At 49.5% G+C, this 16,778-nt stretch overlaps 6 protein-coding genes across 6 annotated transcripts; 4 read left to right on the top strand and 2 right to left on the bottom strand.

Moving 5' to 3' along the window:
- Positions 1-41: 41 nt before the first annotated feature.
- Positions 42-3,171, bottom strand: DFL_002217 (uncharacterized protein; the record flags this gene model as incomplete). The annotated part of the gene is made up of 3 exons (XM_067630971.1): positions 42-2,108; positions 2,169-2,450; positions 2,515-3,171. The coding sequence occupies 3 exons, from the start codon at positions 3,169-3,171 to the stop codon at positions 42-44; spliced, it is 3,006 nt and encodes a 1,001-aa protein (XP_067493562.1).
- A 657-nt stretch (positions 3,172-3,828) lies between these two features.
- On the top strand, positions 3,829-5,159 carry DFL_002218 (uncharacterized protein; the record flags this gene model as incomplete). The annotated part of the gene is made up of 3 exons (XM_067630972.1): positions 3,829-4,027; positions 4,114-4,951; positions 5,006-5,159. The coding sequence occupies 3 exons, from the start codon at positions 3,829-3,831 to the stop codon at positions 5,157-5,159; spliced, it is 1,191 nt and encodes a 396-aa protein (XP_067493563.1).
- A 1,949-nt stretch (positions 5,160-7,108) lies between these two features.
- DFL_002219 (uncharacterized protein) lies at positions 7,109-8,243 on the top strand (the record flags this gene model as incomplete). Its single annotated transcript, XM_067630973.1, has 3 exons — positions 7,109-7,422; positions 7,556-7,817; positions 7,881-8,243. 3 exons carry the CDS (start codon positions 7,109-7,111, stop codon positions 8,241-8,243), a joined length of 939 nt encoding a protein of 312 aa, XP_067493564.1.
- Positions 8,244-8,918: 675 nt separating this feature from the next.
- On the bottom strand, positions 8,919-10,607 carry DFL_002220 (uncharacterized protein; the record flags this gene model as incomplete). The annotated part of the gene is made up of 3 exons (XM_067630975.1): positions 8,919-9,966; positions 10,070-10,173; positions 10,584-10,607. 3 exons carry the CDS (start codon positions 10,605-10,607, stop codon positions 8,919-8,921), a joined length of 1,176 nt encoding a protein of 391 aa, XP_067493565.1.
- A 1,918-nt stretch (positions 10,608-12,525) lies between these two features.
- DFL_002221 (uncharacterized protein) lies at positions 12,526-13,699 on the top strand (the record flags this gene model as incomplete). The annotated part of the gene is made up of 3 exons (XM_067630976.1): positions 12,526-12,547; positions 12,912-13,154; positions 13,560-13,699. 3 exons carry the CDS (start codon positions 12,526-12,528, stop codon positions 13,697-13,699), a joined length of 405 nt encoding a protein of 134 aa, XP_067493566.1.
- Positions 13,700-13,709: 10 nt separating this feature from the next.
- DFL_002222 (uncharacterized protein) lies at positions 13,710-16,118 on the top strand (the record flags this gene model as incomplete). The annotated part of the gene is made up of 5 exons (XM_067630977.1): positions 13,710-13,779; positions 13,871-13,968; positions 14,049-14,324; positions 14,389-15,947; positions 16,016-16,118. The coding sequence occupies 5 exons, from the start codon at positions 13,710-13,712 to the stop codon at positions 16,116-16,118; spliced, it is 2,106 nt and encodes a 701-aa protein (XP_067493567.1).
- Between the last annotated feature and the right edge of the window lie 660 nt (positions 16,119-16,778).

Here is a 16,778-nt window from a genome sequence, read left to right on the forward strand (position 1 = left end):
CTCGAGTCCTCATGTGTGTCTTAATCCATATAACCACAACTTCAATAATCATCATAATTGTCCTCCTCCTCCACCAAAGCCCCCATCTCCAACCTCTCCGCCAATATCTCAATGGTATCCGGATAAACCCCTGCCCTGGCCATACTCCTCAACCCCGTCGTCAAAAACATGATCAACTTCTGCGCCTGTCCCGACAATCGTCCGAGCATCTGCCTCTTCCTGTTTTCCTTCTCAATCCTCCTCCTCCTGATCCTATTCCCCATTCCACCCTCATCATCTCCGTATTCTTCTTCATCCTCAGATCCTTCTTCATCATCTTCTTCCGTCTCTACTTCTTCGTCCTCCGAATCAACATCCTTCCTAACACTCTTTCTAAAATCCACAACCCTCTTCTCTCTCACAACCGGTACTTCGAGTTTCTTTCTGCCCTTCTGACTATCGGCCAGCACAACCGCCAATTCCATTACCGACACGGCAGCCTGGTGCAACGGTGCCATCCGTCCGCTAACCAAACACAGCTCCGCAATCCTCCCAAAATGCTCCTCCTGAACATCAATCATCTCATCGATATCCACCGCCCCTTCAAGCTTCCTCTTGAAACTCTCAACCTGCGGTTGGATGACCAAATCCACCAGGAACGCTTGCAGCAAGCTGATAAACGTAAGTAACCTCCACCTGATCGTATAAGCCACTTTCTCCCCTTGATCATACTTTCCCCTTCCGGCCCTCCCCATCTTCATCTTCTCCAAAGCACTCCGACTCCTCCTTATCATCAACAGAAAACTCCAGACCTTCTTACAAACTGCGATGCTTTCTCCCGTAAAGATATTCATCAGAGGCCATGTCAGTCGATACTCCACATCCAACATCCCCAAAGCCTTAACCCCCTTCTTATCCCCTTCGACCCGTCGGGTCTTCACCGCAAGCCTCTCAATCTCCACCACCCGATTCTCAGAGTAAACGCTCTGCACCAGCTCCGTCAACAAAAACCGGTCATCCCACCTCGTTCCCTTCTCCACCCTTTCAAAAAGTGTTCCGCAAAACGCCGTCATCGCAAACCCATCCCTCATGAAATAAACATCCACCATGCCGTTCAAAGAGTCCCACAATCCGCATTCGTAGTACAAGATATCCCGTAGTCGCACACTGACGTCCCTATGCGTCTTATCGACCCATTCGGCCATCGCAACCAGTAATGCGTCATTAAACGATACCAGGCTCCTCCTGCCTTCCTTTTCCGCAAGTTCGTTGAGCTCATCCAAAGCTTCCTTCAATCCCACTTCTTTCCCCATAAACCCAGCCACATCTTCCCCGAGCCGTCGTAAAAACAACACACTCTTCCCAACCACGAATATCTTCCTCCCGTATTCTCGAATAAACGACGGAGCAACAACGGTACCCCGCTCATCCTGATCGAGTACATACCGTCCTCTCCACAACTTCGCTAGCCGTGAAGCTTCGCTATCATCTCCTTCATCCTCCTCGTCCCCATCATTGGCAAGGTGTACGAAGAACGCGCCCAATCCATCGGCTTCTCGAAGGTCACCGAGTTCCATCCACTTCGCGATCGGACGTAGGTATATCCGTAAGCACTTCAAGAATATCCCACGTAGGAACCGAAAGATATCAAGTCGTCCGTTCGACTCCGCCTCGCATGACTTCTTGAACAACAGCTCCAGGTGGAAACTGACTCGCGCAGCTGGTTCCGAAAGCCCGCCTTCCGCGAGACCTCGCTCTAAGGCCGCTATGATTTCGTATAAGGGTGAAAATTTCTCGAGTGATGGGTCGAGCTGTCGTTGCAATTGTAGTAATGAAACCATGACGTCATCTTTGCGATCATTAGAGTGGTGAACGTATTTTTCTTCGACCGCTGCTAGGGTTTCCAGTTCCCACTCCGAGATCGCGGATTGAATCGCCTCTACGAACGATTGTGCGGGGGCGATCGCATCGTTAGTTGTTGGTGATGATCTGGCGAGAAGGCACTTGCGTTCGAGGGATTTGCAGAAGGTGCGTAGCTTCTGAAGAATGACGGCTTTGGCGGCGAAGTGGTCGAGAATGTCGATCAGCGAGCCGGGGGAGGTGGTAGGGAGGATATACGTCGTCAAGACCTGTTGAAAAATACATTAACTCGCACGATCCAAGATACAAGGGGTGATCGGAATACATACGTTGATACTGCCGTCATCCTGAAATTTGTACAAAGAGCCTGCAAGGCCGTATAATGCAAATATTACTTCTCGGATGACGTGCAGCTCGCCTATGCTCCATAACTCGGATATCTCGTTCTGCGCGAGACCATAGGAGACGAAGTTTTGGGCAAGGTCGGCTGGGAGGACAGACTGGCGTTTCCAGTATTGAGCGAGTTCAATAGCGTGGGCCGTGGAGGTTTGTGCGACACGAATGTAGTCATCAATGGTCTGCTGCGGGGCCGGTGGGAGGGCGTCTTCTGCCTGTTCATAACCGTCCGAATTAGCGCAACCCTCCTCCGATGCGTAATGAGATGTGGATATCAACCTCTTCCCGCCCCCTAGCTGCTCTCTTCCTTTCTTTCAACTTCTCCTTAACCTCGGCCTGTCTGGTAAACTCATCGTCCGCCCAATCATCGTCGCTGCTTGTTGCGGCAAAGTCCGGAACTTCCCACAATCCATCATCCCTATCAGCCTCTCTGGCTGCAGCTTCTTCTTCCGCTAACTTTTTCTCCCTAGCTTCTCGGATTTCCAGCTGAGACCGTACCAGCTCTTCCAGCCCGTCCAGCGAAGTATTCGCATTCTCCACCGGTAGGATCGATAACGCCAATATCAACCGCAATATATCCGGAATATACTGTTTATCAATTCCACCCAAAGATATTTCATCCTCACCGCCTTCTTTGGCACCGATACCGACCACCGGTTTTTGTTGTTGTCGTTGTTCCTGAACCTTTCGGAGCAATCGAGCTCGTGTCGCTAGCTCATCGGCCAGAAGATCATTATCGTTGATCCGAAATTTCTCTTCCAGACCTTCCAGGGACTCCGAGATGGCGAACGGGTTCGTAGATGGGAATTTATGGTTCCTGTAGGATTTGAGGGCGAAGGAGAGGCAGAGGTTGTGGTTTTCGGTGTTGGACGGGATGCCCGTGACGGTGTTTATTAACGTGGAGGTTAACCGGGCGATATTGGAATTGGCGGTCATGGTTGGGAGGGGAGGATGATGAGGATGAGGGAGATGGATGTGTACTATCAACTGGGGTGGATTTGATAGGGTGCTGGATTTGGAGGAGCGGACGAGATCATGGTGTGGTGTATCGCCAGGTTGCCGTTATTATCATGTGGGACTGTGATATAGAGTATCCCTTCCCTTCCGGTCAGCAGGATGGATTTAAATTAAATAAATAAAATATAAATAAAGTATATAGAAATACAGACGCCAGAAATACCCATCTATCTCGAGAGAAGAAGAAGGGAGGGATGCGAAGGGTGGGGTTAGAATAAGCCTTTTGGGAACCTGGTAAAGCACCAACCAACAGGGGTCCCCGAAAGAAAGAAGCAGGCACGCAACATAACTGGCTGTGGTAGACATGGGAAAGCTTAAGCGGTTCCCGTCCAGGGGCAAAGCTATTTCCGCGAGACGGACTTTAACAGCTTTAAATTCACGATACTTTTCGAAATTTTTATATTACCTCCGCTGTTACCTATTATGTTGATATCGATTTTTATACCATCAATAACGCCGAGAGCTTCGTGTTTCGTCCGTCCGAAAATCAACACTTGGCCGTTCTGACATTTCCATCCTCGCCCCACGCGCCACCGTACCGCACGCTGAACACCAGCCTCGGATAGCACCTTCGCAATGGCGGCAGTACAATGGCGTCCGGCCCGCGTACTCGCCTTAACAGTCGGTCTCGGCGTTATAATCCTCCTGTTCCACTTCCAACTGCTTGACCGAGATCCCGTCGTCGTTGTCGGTGACCAGCGGATATCTCTTAAGAAGGATAAGGGTAAACCGTTTGCTGTCGATCCGCTGATGAAGATGACGGGACCACCGGAGGGTTAGTTTTTTTTTTCTCTTCCCTTTTTTTTTTTCCGATATAGTTGTATTTAATCGAGTTGATTGCTAATGGCGATCGCGTAACAGGTATTCTTTACGGTCCCGGAGAAGCCGAACGTGTTAACGCTACGCTTCTATCGCTCGTCCGGAACGAAGAGCTCGAGGGCATGTTGCAGGCAATGGACGACCTCGAACGGACGTTCAATTCCAAATTTAACTACCCATGGACTTTCATCAACGACGTCCCCTTTACGAATCACTTTATGGAAGCTACAAAGGCAAAAACAAAAGCCAAGGTGTACTACGAAGTCATCCCGAAGGAACATTGGGAAGTCCCAGCCTGGATCAACCCCGATCTCATGAGCGCCAGCGCGGCACTGCTCGAACAACAGGGTGTGCAATACAGCGGCATGAAAAGCTACCACCAAATGTGTCGATGGAATTCCGGCATGTTTTACAAACACCCCGCTTTGCTAAAATACAAATGGTACTGGCGGGTCGAACCGAAGGTCCACTTCTTCTGCGACGTCGACTACGACGTTTTCCGGTACATGCAAGATTACAACAAAACCTACGGGTTCGTAATCAACATCTACGACTCCCCGGAATCGATCGCATCGCTTTGGCCATCGGTCGAGGAATTTATGGCGGAACATCCGGAATACATTCATCCGAATAATGCTTTGCAATGGCTCACCGATGCGGATAATAGACCGGAACACAACGAGGCTGCGAATGGGTATTCGACGTGTCATTTTTGGTCGAATTTTGAAATCGCGGATATGGACTTTTGGAGGAGTAAGAAGTACGAAGATTTTTTCGATCATCTGGACCGGGCTGGTGGGTTCTTTTATGAGAGGTGGGGGGATGCGCCGGTGCATTCGGTGGCGTTGGGGTTGATGGAGGATAAGGATAAGATTCATTGGTAAGATATTCCCTCGACGGTTGCGGCCGGGATGGCTAATTGTTTCCGAATCAGGTTCCACGATATCGGTTACCAGCACATCCCGTACTTTAACTGTCCCAACTCGGATAAGTGCAAAGGATGCGAAGCCGGGAGGTTTACGGACGGCCAGGGGTTGGATCAGGAGGATTGTAGGATCAATTGGTTCAAGTATGCACATATGAACTGATGGCATACCTGATCGACATATATGGTATAGCGTTTATATTCGGGTCCTGTTCTTTTTTGCTATAAGGTACATACGAAACGTTCGGAAGGAGAAGAAAGAGAGGAAGGATGTTAATACTGCAATTGCCCATCTCATGTTCATAGTTTTTCTCTCTTTTTGGTTCGGAGGCTCGGTGGAGTTACGGGATTGGTTTATCTTTTGATTCGAACGAACTTGCGTAGCTTACCTCGTCCCCGTAGAACGTCCGTCCCATCGCCGACAAAACAGCACGTAAAACAGTTGAGTTGATCGATGCTTGTACCATCAGATCCTTCTCCTATAGATACCCTTGGTCTCGAGACCAATCCGGTACGGGAATCCGGAAAAAGGCTTAAACCCGGAATATGGTTGGTCCAGAAGGCGGAGCGAAACACAGAGATGCATGCATGGAATTCTAATTCAGGCCGCGTGCATACAGGTCAGCTATCGATCGTGCCCAGCCTTGCGTCACTTCGCGTCGGGAATTCGCCAAGTCGAGTGTTTACATATATGCGCCGGTGGCTTCCGTATTACAGGCAAGGTATCTTTGTTATGACGGGCGAGACGGAAAATCCTAGCCTGGGATCCAGCAAAGGCAACATGTATATCACCACGGCTAGATTGACGTTACAACCGGCAATATTTTACACCCGTAGACGATGTAGCCATTGAGAAGCGGTCTTACCTAGACCTGACTTGGAAAGTAAGCAGTGAGATCTACCCTCAACGTTCGAACGAGGCGCTTGAAGCGGTATGGGCTCTATGTATCTCTCCAGAGCTAAGAATTTGTGTATGGGCAACAAGGCTAATTGTCTGTAGATTGCGTTGAAGAAGGGAAAATCCAACATCACATGACCTTCCCCAGGTTTTTGGAGCTCCGAAGGTGCGAACCGTCCGGGGCCCATCTTACGTACGTAGGCAAGCAGATGTCCGTCCGATGAAAAGGGAGGTTGGAGATTATCGTGCGGCGAAGCGCATTTCGTCATCCTCCGACCCGATGCAGGTCGACCGGGGCGGTGGGGGTTCCTTCACATGTGCAACGACGTCTGGGAGAAGACGGTCCTCTCCCTCCACTTGCACTTGCATCACATACGCATCCGAATACTTCTCCTTTCGGTCTTGGAAGTCAAGGGTAAAAGAAGCATGTCGGCACACAAGGCAAAACGGAGGGCGATGACGGTTCCCATCCCTTGGCAGGGCTTCGACTCTGTAATGAAAGCTAACTACCGAGCTAGTTAATTACCAGGCCAGGCTAAGAATGTTGACTAATGCAGCCTGGACCGGAACCGCGATGGCAATGGCGCATCCCCCACTTCAGCCTTCGATGTGCTTCCTTTTTGTTCAAAGATTAACTACGATATGATCTGCCCCGGCTTCGGCTGAGCAGGTGCTTGTGTTTGTGAGGTCGGAGTCAATGAGATGATAGCCTTCGGATCTTGCCAGCTTCGGCCTTGACTCATTTTTATACTCAAGTATCTATTTAGTCTGGGTGGGTTCCCCTCGATCGTAGTCTCTCTTTTCTCGTTAAGATTTAAAGCTCGCAAGCTTGATCGTTAATTAATTTTTATTTACGATCCGAGCCATTCGCATGACTAACAGAAACCATTTCTGAAAAAAAAAAAAGTGAAAGGAATTCTAGAATTTCAAACCATCCGAATCGAACAACCCCATCGACAGTCTGAGGACCGCTGGAACCATCCCGGCATAAAACCACAAGACCACCATCCCTCTCTCCCGTCTCCTCTCTATTTGTCAATCTTGCCTCTTTTCATCGTTTTCTCCAACTTTCAGCACAGACCTGGGACCTTTTTCTCCGCCTGTCCGGAGCTTCCCTAGATCTCTTGTGCCTTTTCTCCAGAAATAACCAGCCAACTTCTCTGCTCTCTTCCCCTCTCTCCCCACAAAAAAACAGACGTTGAACATCAGCAACCATGACCGACGGCGAGAATTCACACCTCCGACTCCCGGAGGAGACTCATAGGATCATCTCCTACGACCTTCCGACCTACGATGGCTACGAATTCCCCACCGCTAGACTCAGGGATACTCTCACCGACCCCTCCAAAACCCCGCTAGCGCTTGTCGCGTGTGGTTCCTTCTCTCCGATCACCCATCTACACCTCCGAATCTTTGAGATGGCAAGCGATTACTGCAAGCTCGATACCAACTTCGAGGTCATGGCGGGTTATCTGAGTGCCGTGTCGGATGCTTACAAAAAGCAGGGTCTTGCGCCGGCGAAGCATAGGTTGGTCTCTTTCCCACCACACCCTGAAACTTGTCGACCCCACAATTGGAAAACTCTCGTGGAGAGCGATTATTTCGGATCGCTAGACTAACACATCTCCCTCTGCCCTTCTTGGAGCCGATGAATCTTACAGAGTTCACATGTGCCAAGTTGCCTGCGAACAAACGTCCAACTGGTTACAAGTCGATACGTGGGAACCGTTCTGCCCGGAATACCTCCCCACCGCCAAAGTCCTCGACCACTTTGACTACGAACTGAATACCGTCCGGGGTGGCGCAAAAATTGTGGATGCGGAGGGCAAGGAGATCGGCCGGAAGCCGTACAGGATTGTATTACTCGCCGGATCCGATCTAATCATGACGATGAGCGAGCCGGGCGTCTGGGCACCCGAGGATGTATGTCGCATCTCCAACTTTCCCTCGATCCTCCTTCGATTGCTAATCAACGGCGAAAAATAGCTCGATCACATTCTCGGCAAATACGGAGCCTTCATCGTCGAGCGTGCGGGCACGGATATCGACGCCGCCCTCGCAAACCTCCAGGCGTGGAAGGAAAACATTTACGTCATCCGGCAATTAATCCAAAACGACATCAGCTCGACCAAGATCCGAAACTTCTTGAAACAGGGCATGAGCGTTTTGTACTTGATCCCCGCGAGTGTGATCAACTACATTGTCGAGAACGGGCTGTACGTTGACGAGTATAATAAGAAAATCGAGGAAGCCGAGAAGGAGGTCAAGGCCGAAGAGGAGAAAAAGAACAAGCAGGGGGTCGAGGACGGGGTTAAGGATAGCGATGCGGACAGCGGAGTCGAGGCTTGAATGTGAAGGGGAAGGCTCTTTTTTTAAAAAAAAAAAAAAAAAAAAAAGAAAAAAAGGGCTTATTTTTCATCGTCTGGGAGCCTCTCATGTTCATTATCCGACTGCTCCCACCCTTACCGTGCCGTCTAGTGGCCGTCTGCCAATATTTCCCTTTTCGTTCCATGGGTTTCCTTTAGTACTTTATCCTTTTCTTCGCGACGGAGTACAATCGGCGAATACCCTTTTTTTTTTTTTTTGTTGGCACTTGATACGTTCCTTCCTGGTTTTTTACGGACGGGGCTTTTTCATCTTTTCGTTTCCTTTGTCTCCTCTTACGGGTTGGGTTGAATTCGAAATTTCACTTTTTATCCTGGGGATCGTACGAATACTTTTTTTTTTTACAGGGGCGTTGGAAGAGACAAGAGGGGATCCGAAGTGGAGATGTATAAAGAAAATCGATATACCGGGACGACCACGACGGGTCATCTAATCGAAGAGGAGGATCGTCATGAGATGTACGGGTTGTACTTTCGGGTCGTAATTACCGAACAACTCGATAGAATGTATCCTTGTTTTCAGGTCTATATGTTCCAAAAAGGTATCGCTACATGGTTTGTACGGGTGCATGTTGAATCGCAAGACTACTCCAAAGGTCCCTCGGAAGATGAAAAATCCGCTAAAATAACCAGAACAAATTCACAACCTCGCCTCGATCTCCGGCGGGCTCTCTCTGATCTCTCCCGTCACCTTCTGCTTCACCTTCAATCCGTTGATCTCACCGTAAGCGTTATACCCCACACCTCTTAGATTCCACTGTCCGGCACCGGATTTTATCTTCTGCGTATTCCCACCCTTATCGGTGGCCTTGCACATGAAGCTCATATCTTCCGTCACCTCGCCCGTGTACTCGAATTCCCAAAGAACCCAGCTCCACCTGCCGCCCTCGGTTAATATCTTTGCTTTTTCCCAGGTACGACCGCCATCGTACGAGACTTCCACTTTGACCACCGGCCCTTCCGAGCCCTGCGGTAACGCGTACCCTCCGATCTTTAGCGGTTTGACCCTCGGATCTTCGACCTCCGCCCCGGACCGAGGGGAGCATATGACGCTGTTGATGGGAGTTTCCAAGATCGATGGAAGTTTATGCCAATACGCCGCGGCTTGTTCTTTGGTCTGCACCTCCGGCGGAAGGATTTTATAATCCGTCTGTTGGTAAGCATTGCTGGACTCCTGTTTCTGAACCGTAATCCTATCGAGCCACTTTACCGCCCTGGCACCCGCCACACCGGGGATGATCATACGGACGGGATACCCCCTTTCGGGCGTCAAATCCTCACCGTTCATCTTCAAAGCGATGAGCACCTCCATATCTTTATCCAAGGCTCTGCTGAGGGGTATGGAACCACCGTAGTACCCATCATCTTGAGTAGCTGTTTGGTAACAACTGAACGCTACGTGTGATTTTCCGGTTGGATCCAGAGTTGGTTTCGCCATCTGTAGGATGTCGGAGAGGAGGACACCTGTCCATTCTGCGTTCATCACGGCTCCGTCGTGCCAGTCTATGCCCCAGACTTCTTTTTCCTTCGTACGCATCGTGTGACGTCTGTTGCCGGCGCATTGGAGCGCGGCTAGGACGGTGTGTTGGGGGAGGGTGTGGAGGTAGGGGGTCGTGAGGCCCAGGGGGTTGGAGACGGAGCCGTCGACGTGGAGGATGTGAGTTGAGGCGGAGATGTGGGGTATCGGACTATTACAAATCGGAGGGGGGTACGTTAGCAATTGACAGTTGTTCCGGTCGGTTTCGAAGTTTCGAGAAGAAGATGCGTTGAGGCTGTTGGAATACCCCTTACCCATGGTTTCGATCGTATGCTTCTCCTTCTTTGGAGATGAAATTTTCGATCAGGACTTCTGGAGGGGGTTCACGGTTCAATGGGTTTTCCACGGTGCCGTCAAACTGTGACATTTTGGTACATTCTTCTTGTCAGCATATTCTAGAAGGAAAAAAATTTTAAACATTTTTGATTCAATTGAGATGGTTGATATCACAGGGTGCAATGCGGTGCGGTGCGGTGCACGCCAGCTGGTCGAGCTCTGATGGTATCGCCGCTAAACCCAATCAACGACCAGAGGTAAAAAAAACACAGCTTCGCACAGCAATACAAAGGAGGGGTATTTTTTATTACGAAACGAGATAGACGAAGGGAAGGAGGGGAATTGGGCTTCTTTTTCAACGGAGGGGTATAAAAAAAGCTTTATCGATTATGCAGCTTTTTCGCCATGCAGGGAGAATTATATAAGAGAGGGGTTGTCCATCGACGTGTTCACAGCATGCAGTTTTGGAAGGAGAGGTGTTTAAAAGCTTACCCATGTCGATATCTTGCACAGCATGATTTTGATTTGATTGTTATTTGCCTTGCAGCGCGCAGCCGATAATATCCCAACCGAATATGCAATGCACGAAAAAGAAGCTTAAAGGCACTTCGTTGGCTATAGTACCGTACGCTATGAGCCTTTTTTCCTCTCTCCCTCTGGGTCTTTTCGTATAGGATGTAACGTGCCCGTCCTGCTAGCCTTGCCGTCCTGCTAGGCCAGCGAATACTTTTATTATTTGCCTTCTTACTGGCCTTCTTTTTGTTGAGGCAGCCAGCGGCTTGTTCAAGCGGAGGCACGGGCCTGACGGGAGTTGAAGCTAAACCGGGGCGCTGGGATATTCGAGAAAAGAAAAAAAAGAGCGAAAAGGCCGGTCGATTAGGAAGGAAACGTAGTGCATGCGCAGGATATCGTGATAGATCGTTTGGAACGTCGCTTTCTTTTCCCCACGGCTATGTCTGTGATTTGAAATTCGAATTGGATGATAGGAAGAATTGGGAGACGGAGATGTTTTGAAGGGGAGAAAGGGGATTTAAAAGTCGCCATGTTGGCATCCTATTATAAAATGGCAGCTTGAAGCCCATATGATTACCGGGGGAGACCAATCGCGGAGCTTGGGTTTGTAGTCTTTCTTGATGGAGAGTTCTATGGAAACATGTCGGTGAAATTCACGGTTCTGGCCGACATGTCGCAACGCAAGGGATGGAAAACACATTGAATATTACTATTGTTCAAGCAGAATGGTTTTCGGAGACAATGCGTGAAGTTATGGATAGTCGCCAACATGTGGCCGGAAGGAAAAAGAAGGGGGACATGTTCGTGACAGGCTGTGTCGTGGAGGGAAATTTTTTGAGGAATTGTGCATTTTGAAGAAGTGACGTCGGCAAGGCATCAGGGCCGAAGTCTTTGGGAAGGCAGCGACATGAGGAACGTTCGGCATGCCGAATGAGATGTATTTCCGGGACATGGGAACCTAAGAAATAGCATTTATCGCCGTACAACCCCCCTTTTTTTGCTGGCTATGGGAGTTCCCGATATTGTGAAAAGTTGTAAAGTAATAATGCTGGAATGCGCTCATTTCGAATAGGATTTCGAGTTTTTAGGACAATACTCCACGAGGGGAAAAATATCACAAACTTTTTGACGATACTTTTTTGTAATTCCCGGGTATGGTGGCGATTTTGTTCCTTTATCAGGTCTTCTGTTGGATAGGGAAGCTGAATGTTTGATAGGGAGAGGTCGAGCTCTCTTCTGTTCTTCGGGCACTGAGAACCGCTCTAAAGGTTCCCATTGGCCACCGGTGACAGTTTTTCGTCCCGACTAGGTCCTGGCCAGGACAGGGTATCGATGGCTGCATGCTGCATGTCTCTTTAAAATTTTCTTCTTTGCGAGCGAGAAAGGTTGCGAACAGTGGTAACCAGGCGTGCGTAATTTATCCAGCATTCTTCCGTTGCTTTTCTTAGAAGCGGACAGTCAGCATACGATAGGTAACCTTGCCGTCCGATGTCCGTTCGGGCCATCTGAAAAAAGTGGCTTGTAGGTTGACGTTTTTTTATTCTTTCTGCAGCACCCTCGCGAGAAAGCTGCCGAGGAGGGGCCGTTTTTTTTTTTTCGAGACAGGGTTCGAGAGGAGCACTGACATTGGTTGAGCAAGGGACCTGATAATCGAAGGCAAGTAGCAAAGCGGTGATCGGGAAAACAGAGGAAAAGGCCCCTCCTCGTCATACCATCACGATCAGCTCAACGAAAAACGTAGGGATGTTCAGCTCGCAGCTGTGATGCATGCGCGATATTTGTATTTTCTTTTTTGCCTTAGTCGGTAACATTAACTGTAATGATGAGGAGCGGGCCTTGGAAGTTGAGGATTGTTGAATTTCAATATCGGAGACAACAGCACATACCGGCGAGGTTGGTGTGCATCTGATGTTTAATTCGCATGGAGATTTGGGGACTCCAATGTATAAAACCTCATTATCCACCCATCGCATACTCGTTCTGTAAAGAAGAGAGAAAGAATATTAATCAAACGGACGAATCGGTTTGGAAGAGTCGAACGTCGTCTTCCTCTCCAGGCCTCGACGTCCTCCATCATACATATATCACATATTCCTTTTATTGTTATCATATCGAATACTCTCTACTCCACTTCGCTCCGCCAATTATATACCGTCACGATCAGCTACTTCAGTAGACGTACAGATAGACCCTTGAGGCACCGTACATATATCCCCTCACCTCTCGACCCAACAGCCTGCATCGTTGAGTAGCACGACTTACCTAGTCAATTCATTAACTTGCCGTACATACTTCTTACATTATCAGCAAGCGAGGGACCAGACGGTACAGGACAGTACGGATTTCCCTCGTTTCTCGACGGTGCCCTGCAAAAGTGGTGTGGCCGAACTGAACTCCACCAAACAACGTCATTCCGCATCCCCTCACACAAACCCTCTACATATAAACCACCCTCTTCCTCCTCTACCGAGTCTAGATCTATCAACCACCACCCAACAGCTTTTACTGGTAGACGGCACATCGGCCCTCGATCTCGGACGAGAATTAGCTGTAAGTACATACGATTTATTCCACCCCAAAGAATTGGTTTATTTTAACCGCACCGGCCCCGCACTTCCCCAAGTTTCCTTTCCCATGATCGGTCTCACGGACAGGTAGACAGCGACCATCAATTGGATCAATTGCCTGCCAAAATTCCCTCGATCCGTTGTCGTTTATTCGACCTCGCATCTCCGGTTTATTTTATTTATTTTTTACCGCGGGGAATGACAGCAGCCTGTCTAAATTCTTAACTCTGTTGAGAAAGCGGTCTGTGCAAAGTCACCGATCCCGTATTCTGTAACCAGAACCTCAACCGCTTCTTGTCCCTTTTCCCTCAATCCAAACCGGGGCCACCGATAAAGCGGCCGATAAGAAAGCCAGCAGGACTTCGAGCTAACGTCTTTTGGTTGACAGGCGAGTTTATTCGCTCAGCTGGCAACCCGCTTTCGCCACCGCAACCTCAGAGCACTCCATCGAACGGCATCTCGTCTGCCCCTCAGCTCGATTCCATAGTACTTTCCTTCGTTCTTTCTCTTCGATCGCATCCACCATAACAGAGCAAAAATGGGCGACGGTAAACGAGACGTCAAGAACCACCTTCTCTTCGAAATCGCAACCGAAGTTGCGAACAGAGGTACCGTCCCGCATCCCTATGACGTAAAGCGGCCTCAACACGTTTTCAGGCCGTTGCTTCACCACATGTTTTCATACTAACGCGACAATAGTCGGCGGTATCTACTCTGTGATCAAGTCGAAAGCGCCAATCACCACCCACGAATATGGCGCCAGATACAACCTGATTGGTCCTCTGAATAGGCACTCGGTGAGTTATTCTGGGACCTCGAGATGGAATATCCAAATCAAACGGGGGTGTCCGGAACTAACCCTGAAAAAAATGTATAGGCTGCCGTCGAGGTCGAAGCGTTGGATCCTCCTCCCGGACCTTTGGCCGATACCCTTAGGTCTATGGGAGATAGAGGAGTTGGCTGGCTGTACGGAAGATGGCTCATCGATGGTGCCCCGAGAGTTATTCTCTTCGATACCAAAACAGCTTATCACTACTTGGACGAGTGGAAGACGGACTTGTGGTCGACAGCTGGAATTCCCAGCCCTCCCGGAGACCACGAGACGAACGAGGCGGTTGTTTTCGGTTATTTGGTTGCATGGTTTTTGGGAGAGGTATGTCGTGTCGTGTATTTATGACTCGATGAGATGAGAGGGTATCGGCTAACGTTTTTTGCAGTTCGTTGTTCACGAGAAGAGCCGTGCGGTTGTCGCCCACTTTCACGAGTGGCTTGCGGGTGTGGGTATTCCGCTCTGCAAACACCGAAGGATCGATGTCACCACGATCTTCACAACCCATGCCACGTTGCTTGGAAGGTACCTCTGCGCCGGTTCCGTAGATTTCTACAACAACTTGCAATATTTCGATGTTGACGCGGAAGCCGGTAAACGTGGTATATATCACCGGTACTGCGTAGAACGCGCTGCCGCCCATTGTGCTGATGTATTCACCACTGTTTCCCACATTACCGCCTACGAGAGCGAGCACTTGCTCAAGCGTAAACCTGATGGTGTCCTGCCGAACGGTCTCAACGTTGTCAAGTTCTCTGCTATGCACGAGTTCCAGAACCTACACGCTCAGTCGAAAGAAAAGATTCACGACTTCATTCGTGGACATTTCTACGGCCACAATGACTTCGACCTCGACAATACCCTCTACTTCTTCATTGCCGGAAGGTACGAATACAGGAATAAAGGTGTCGACATGTTCATCGAGTCGCTAGCTCGGCTGAATCACAAGATGAAGACTTCTGGCTCCAAGATGACCGTCGTCGCCTTCATCATCATGCCGGCCCAGACATCGTCGCTGACCGTCGAAGCCCTCAAGGGCCAAGCTGTCATCAAAGCCCTGCGGGACACCGTCCATGTCATCGAACAGGGTATCGGCCGACGGCTGTTCGACCGTGCTTTGAAGTGGCACGAGGGCACCGAGCTTCCCGACGAGGCACAGCTCATGGGCTCGCAAGAGAAGATCATGCTCAAGCGGAGGGTGTTCGCCCTCAAGCGAAACTCGCTGCCACCGATCGTCACCCACAACATGGCGGACGACTCCACCGACCCGATCCTCAACCAGATCCGTCGGGTTCAGCTCTTCAACCACCCGTCCGATCGTGTCAAGATCATCTTCCACCCGGAGTTCTTGAACGCTTCCAACCCCGTCCTTCCTCTGGACTACGACGATTTCGTGCGAGGAACCCATCTGGGTGTCTTCTCGTCTTACTACGAGCCGTGGGGTTACACGCCCGCGGAATGTACCGTCATGGGTGTTCCGTCCATCACCACAAACTTGTCCGGCTTCGGTTGCTACATGGAAGAACTCATCGAGAACGCCGCAGACTATGGTATCTACATTGTCGATCGTCGCGGAAAGGGTGTTGATGACAGCGTCAACCAGTTGATGGAGTTCATGTACGATTTCACAACCAAGACGCAAAGACAACGTATCAACCAGCGCAATCGTACCGAACGTCTCAGCGATCTCCTCGACTGGAAGAGAATGGGATTGGAGTACGTCAAGGCCCGACAGTTGGCGCTAAGACGGGCATACCCACAGGCATTCGACCAGATGCAGAGCGAAATCGGATTCTTCGATGGTACCGAGACCAAGGTTTCGAGACCATTGTCCGCACCCGGTAGTCCTAGGGATAGGTCCGGTATGATGACGCCCGGAGACTTTGGATCGCTGCAGGAAGGCAAGGAGCTGTTGAACACAGAGGATTATATCAATTGGAAACTTCCGTAAGTTATACCCCACGTATTTTATGAAAACCGACAGTTCAAAATACTGATTCGATTGCGTGCTACAGAGAGGAGGAAGATCCGGATGAGTATCATTTCCCATTGACCCTCCGATCCCCGAAGCGAAGGGATATCAACGGTGCCGGCGACGCTGGCACCAACGGGAACTAGAGGAAAGACGGAAGAAAAGTTATATAGTTTTTGCTTTTTAACCTGTTAAATATTAAAAAATTCGGCTTGTCGTTCAGGTTAGCTCTGTTTTTTATGGGTTTTTTTTGGTCCCGATCGGTCTTTTTTGTTTCATTTCCTTTGTTCGTCTTTGTTTTCTGTGGGACTTTTCTGCAAAGGTATTTTTATTCGAGTTGGCACTTTCGCAAAGCATGAGTGAGGAAGCGTAACTGTGGCATTATTCGCACGTTTTGTGATTTTATTTTGTTTCGGGTCGGGTTGAAGTTTAAGCCGAGGGGGTTAAACGGGTTGGAGCAGTATATTTACTAGTAGTCGCTCTTTAACGGAGGGGCTGGCCTTTTTCTTCTTGTCAATACATTTTGGTTATAATGTCTACCTATGTTGACATGTGTTCCTTTGCGAATGACATAATTGCATGGTCATGGGCTCGCGAGACGAATATACATCACGGCCCTGGAGCTTAGCGCTTATGTAGACGGGATGTCTGATCAGCTTGGAATCGCCGACCACGAGCAGGCATAAACAGCTCCCCGCGGAACTGTCTGGAAACCCGTCTCCCAAATGCTTACCTATCTACCCCGCAGAAACGCCAACTGGCTATAGGTAGAATTCAAGCCCGTCGGGTTAAGGTGGCGACGCTAT

The sequence above is a fragment of the Arthrobotrys flagrans genome, assembly GCF_004000055.1.
Source record: "Arthrobotrys flagrans strain CBS H-5679 chromosome Unknown unitig_3, whole genome shotgun sequence".
NCBI classification, from domain to species: domain Eukaryota; kingdom Fungi; phylum Ascomycota; class Orbiliomycetes; order Orbiliales; family Orbiliaceae; genus Arthrobotrys; species Arthrobotrys flagrans.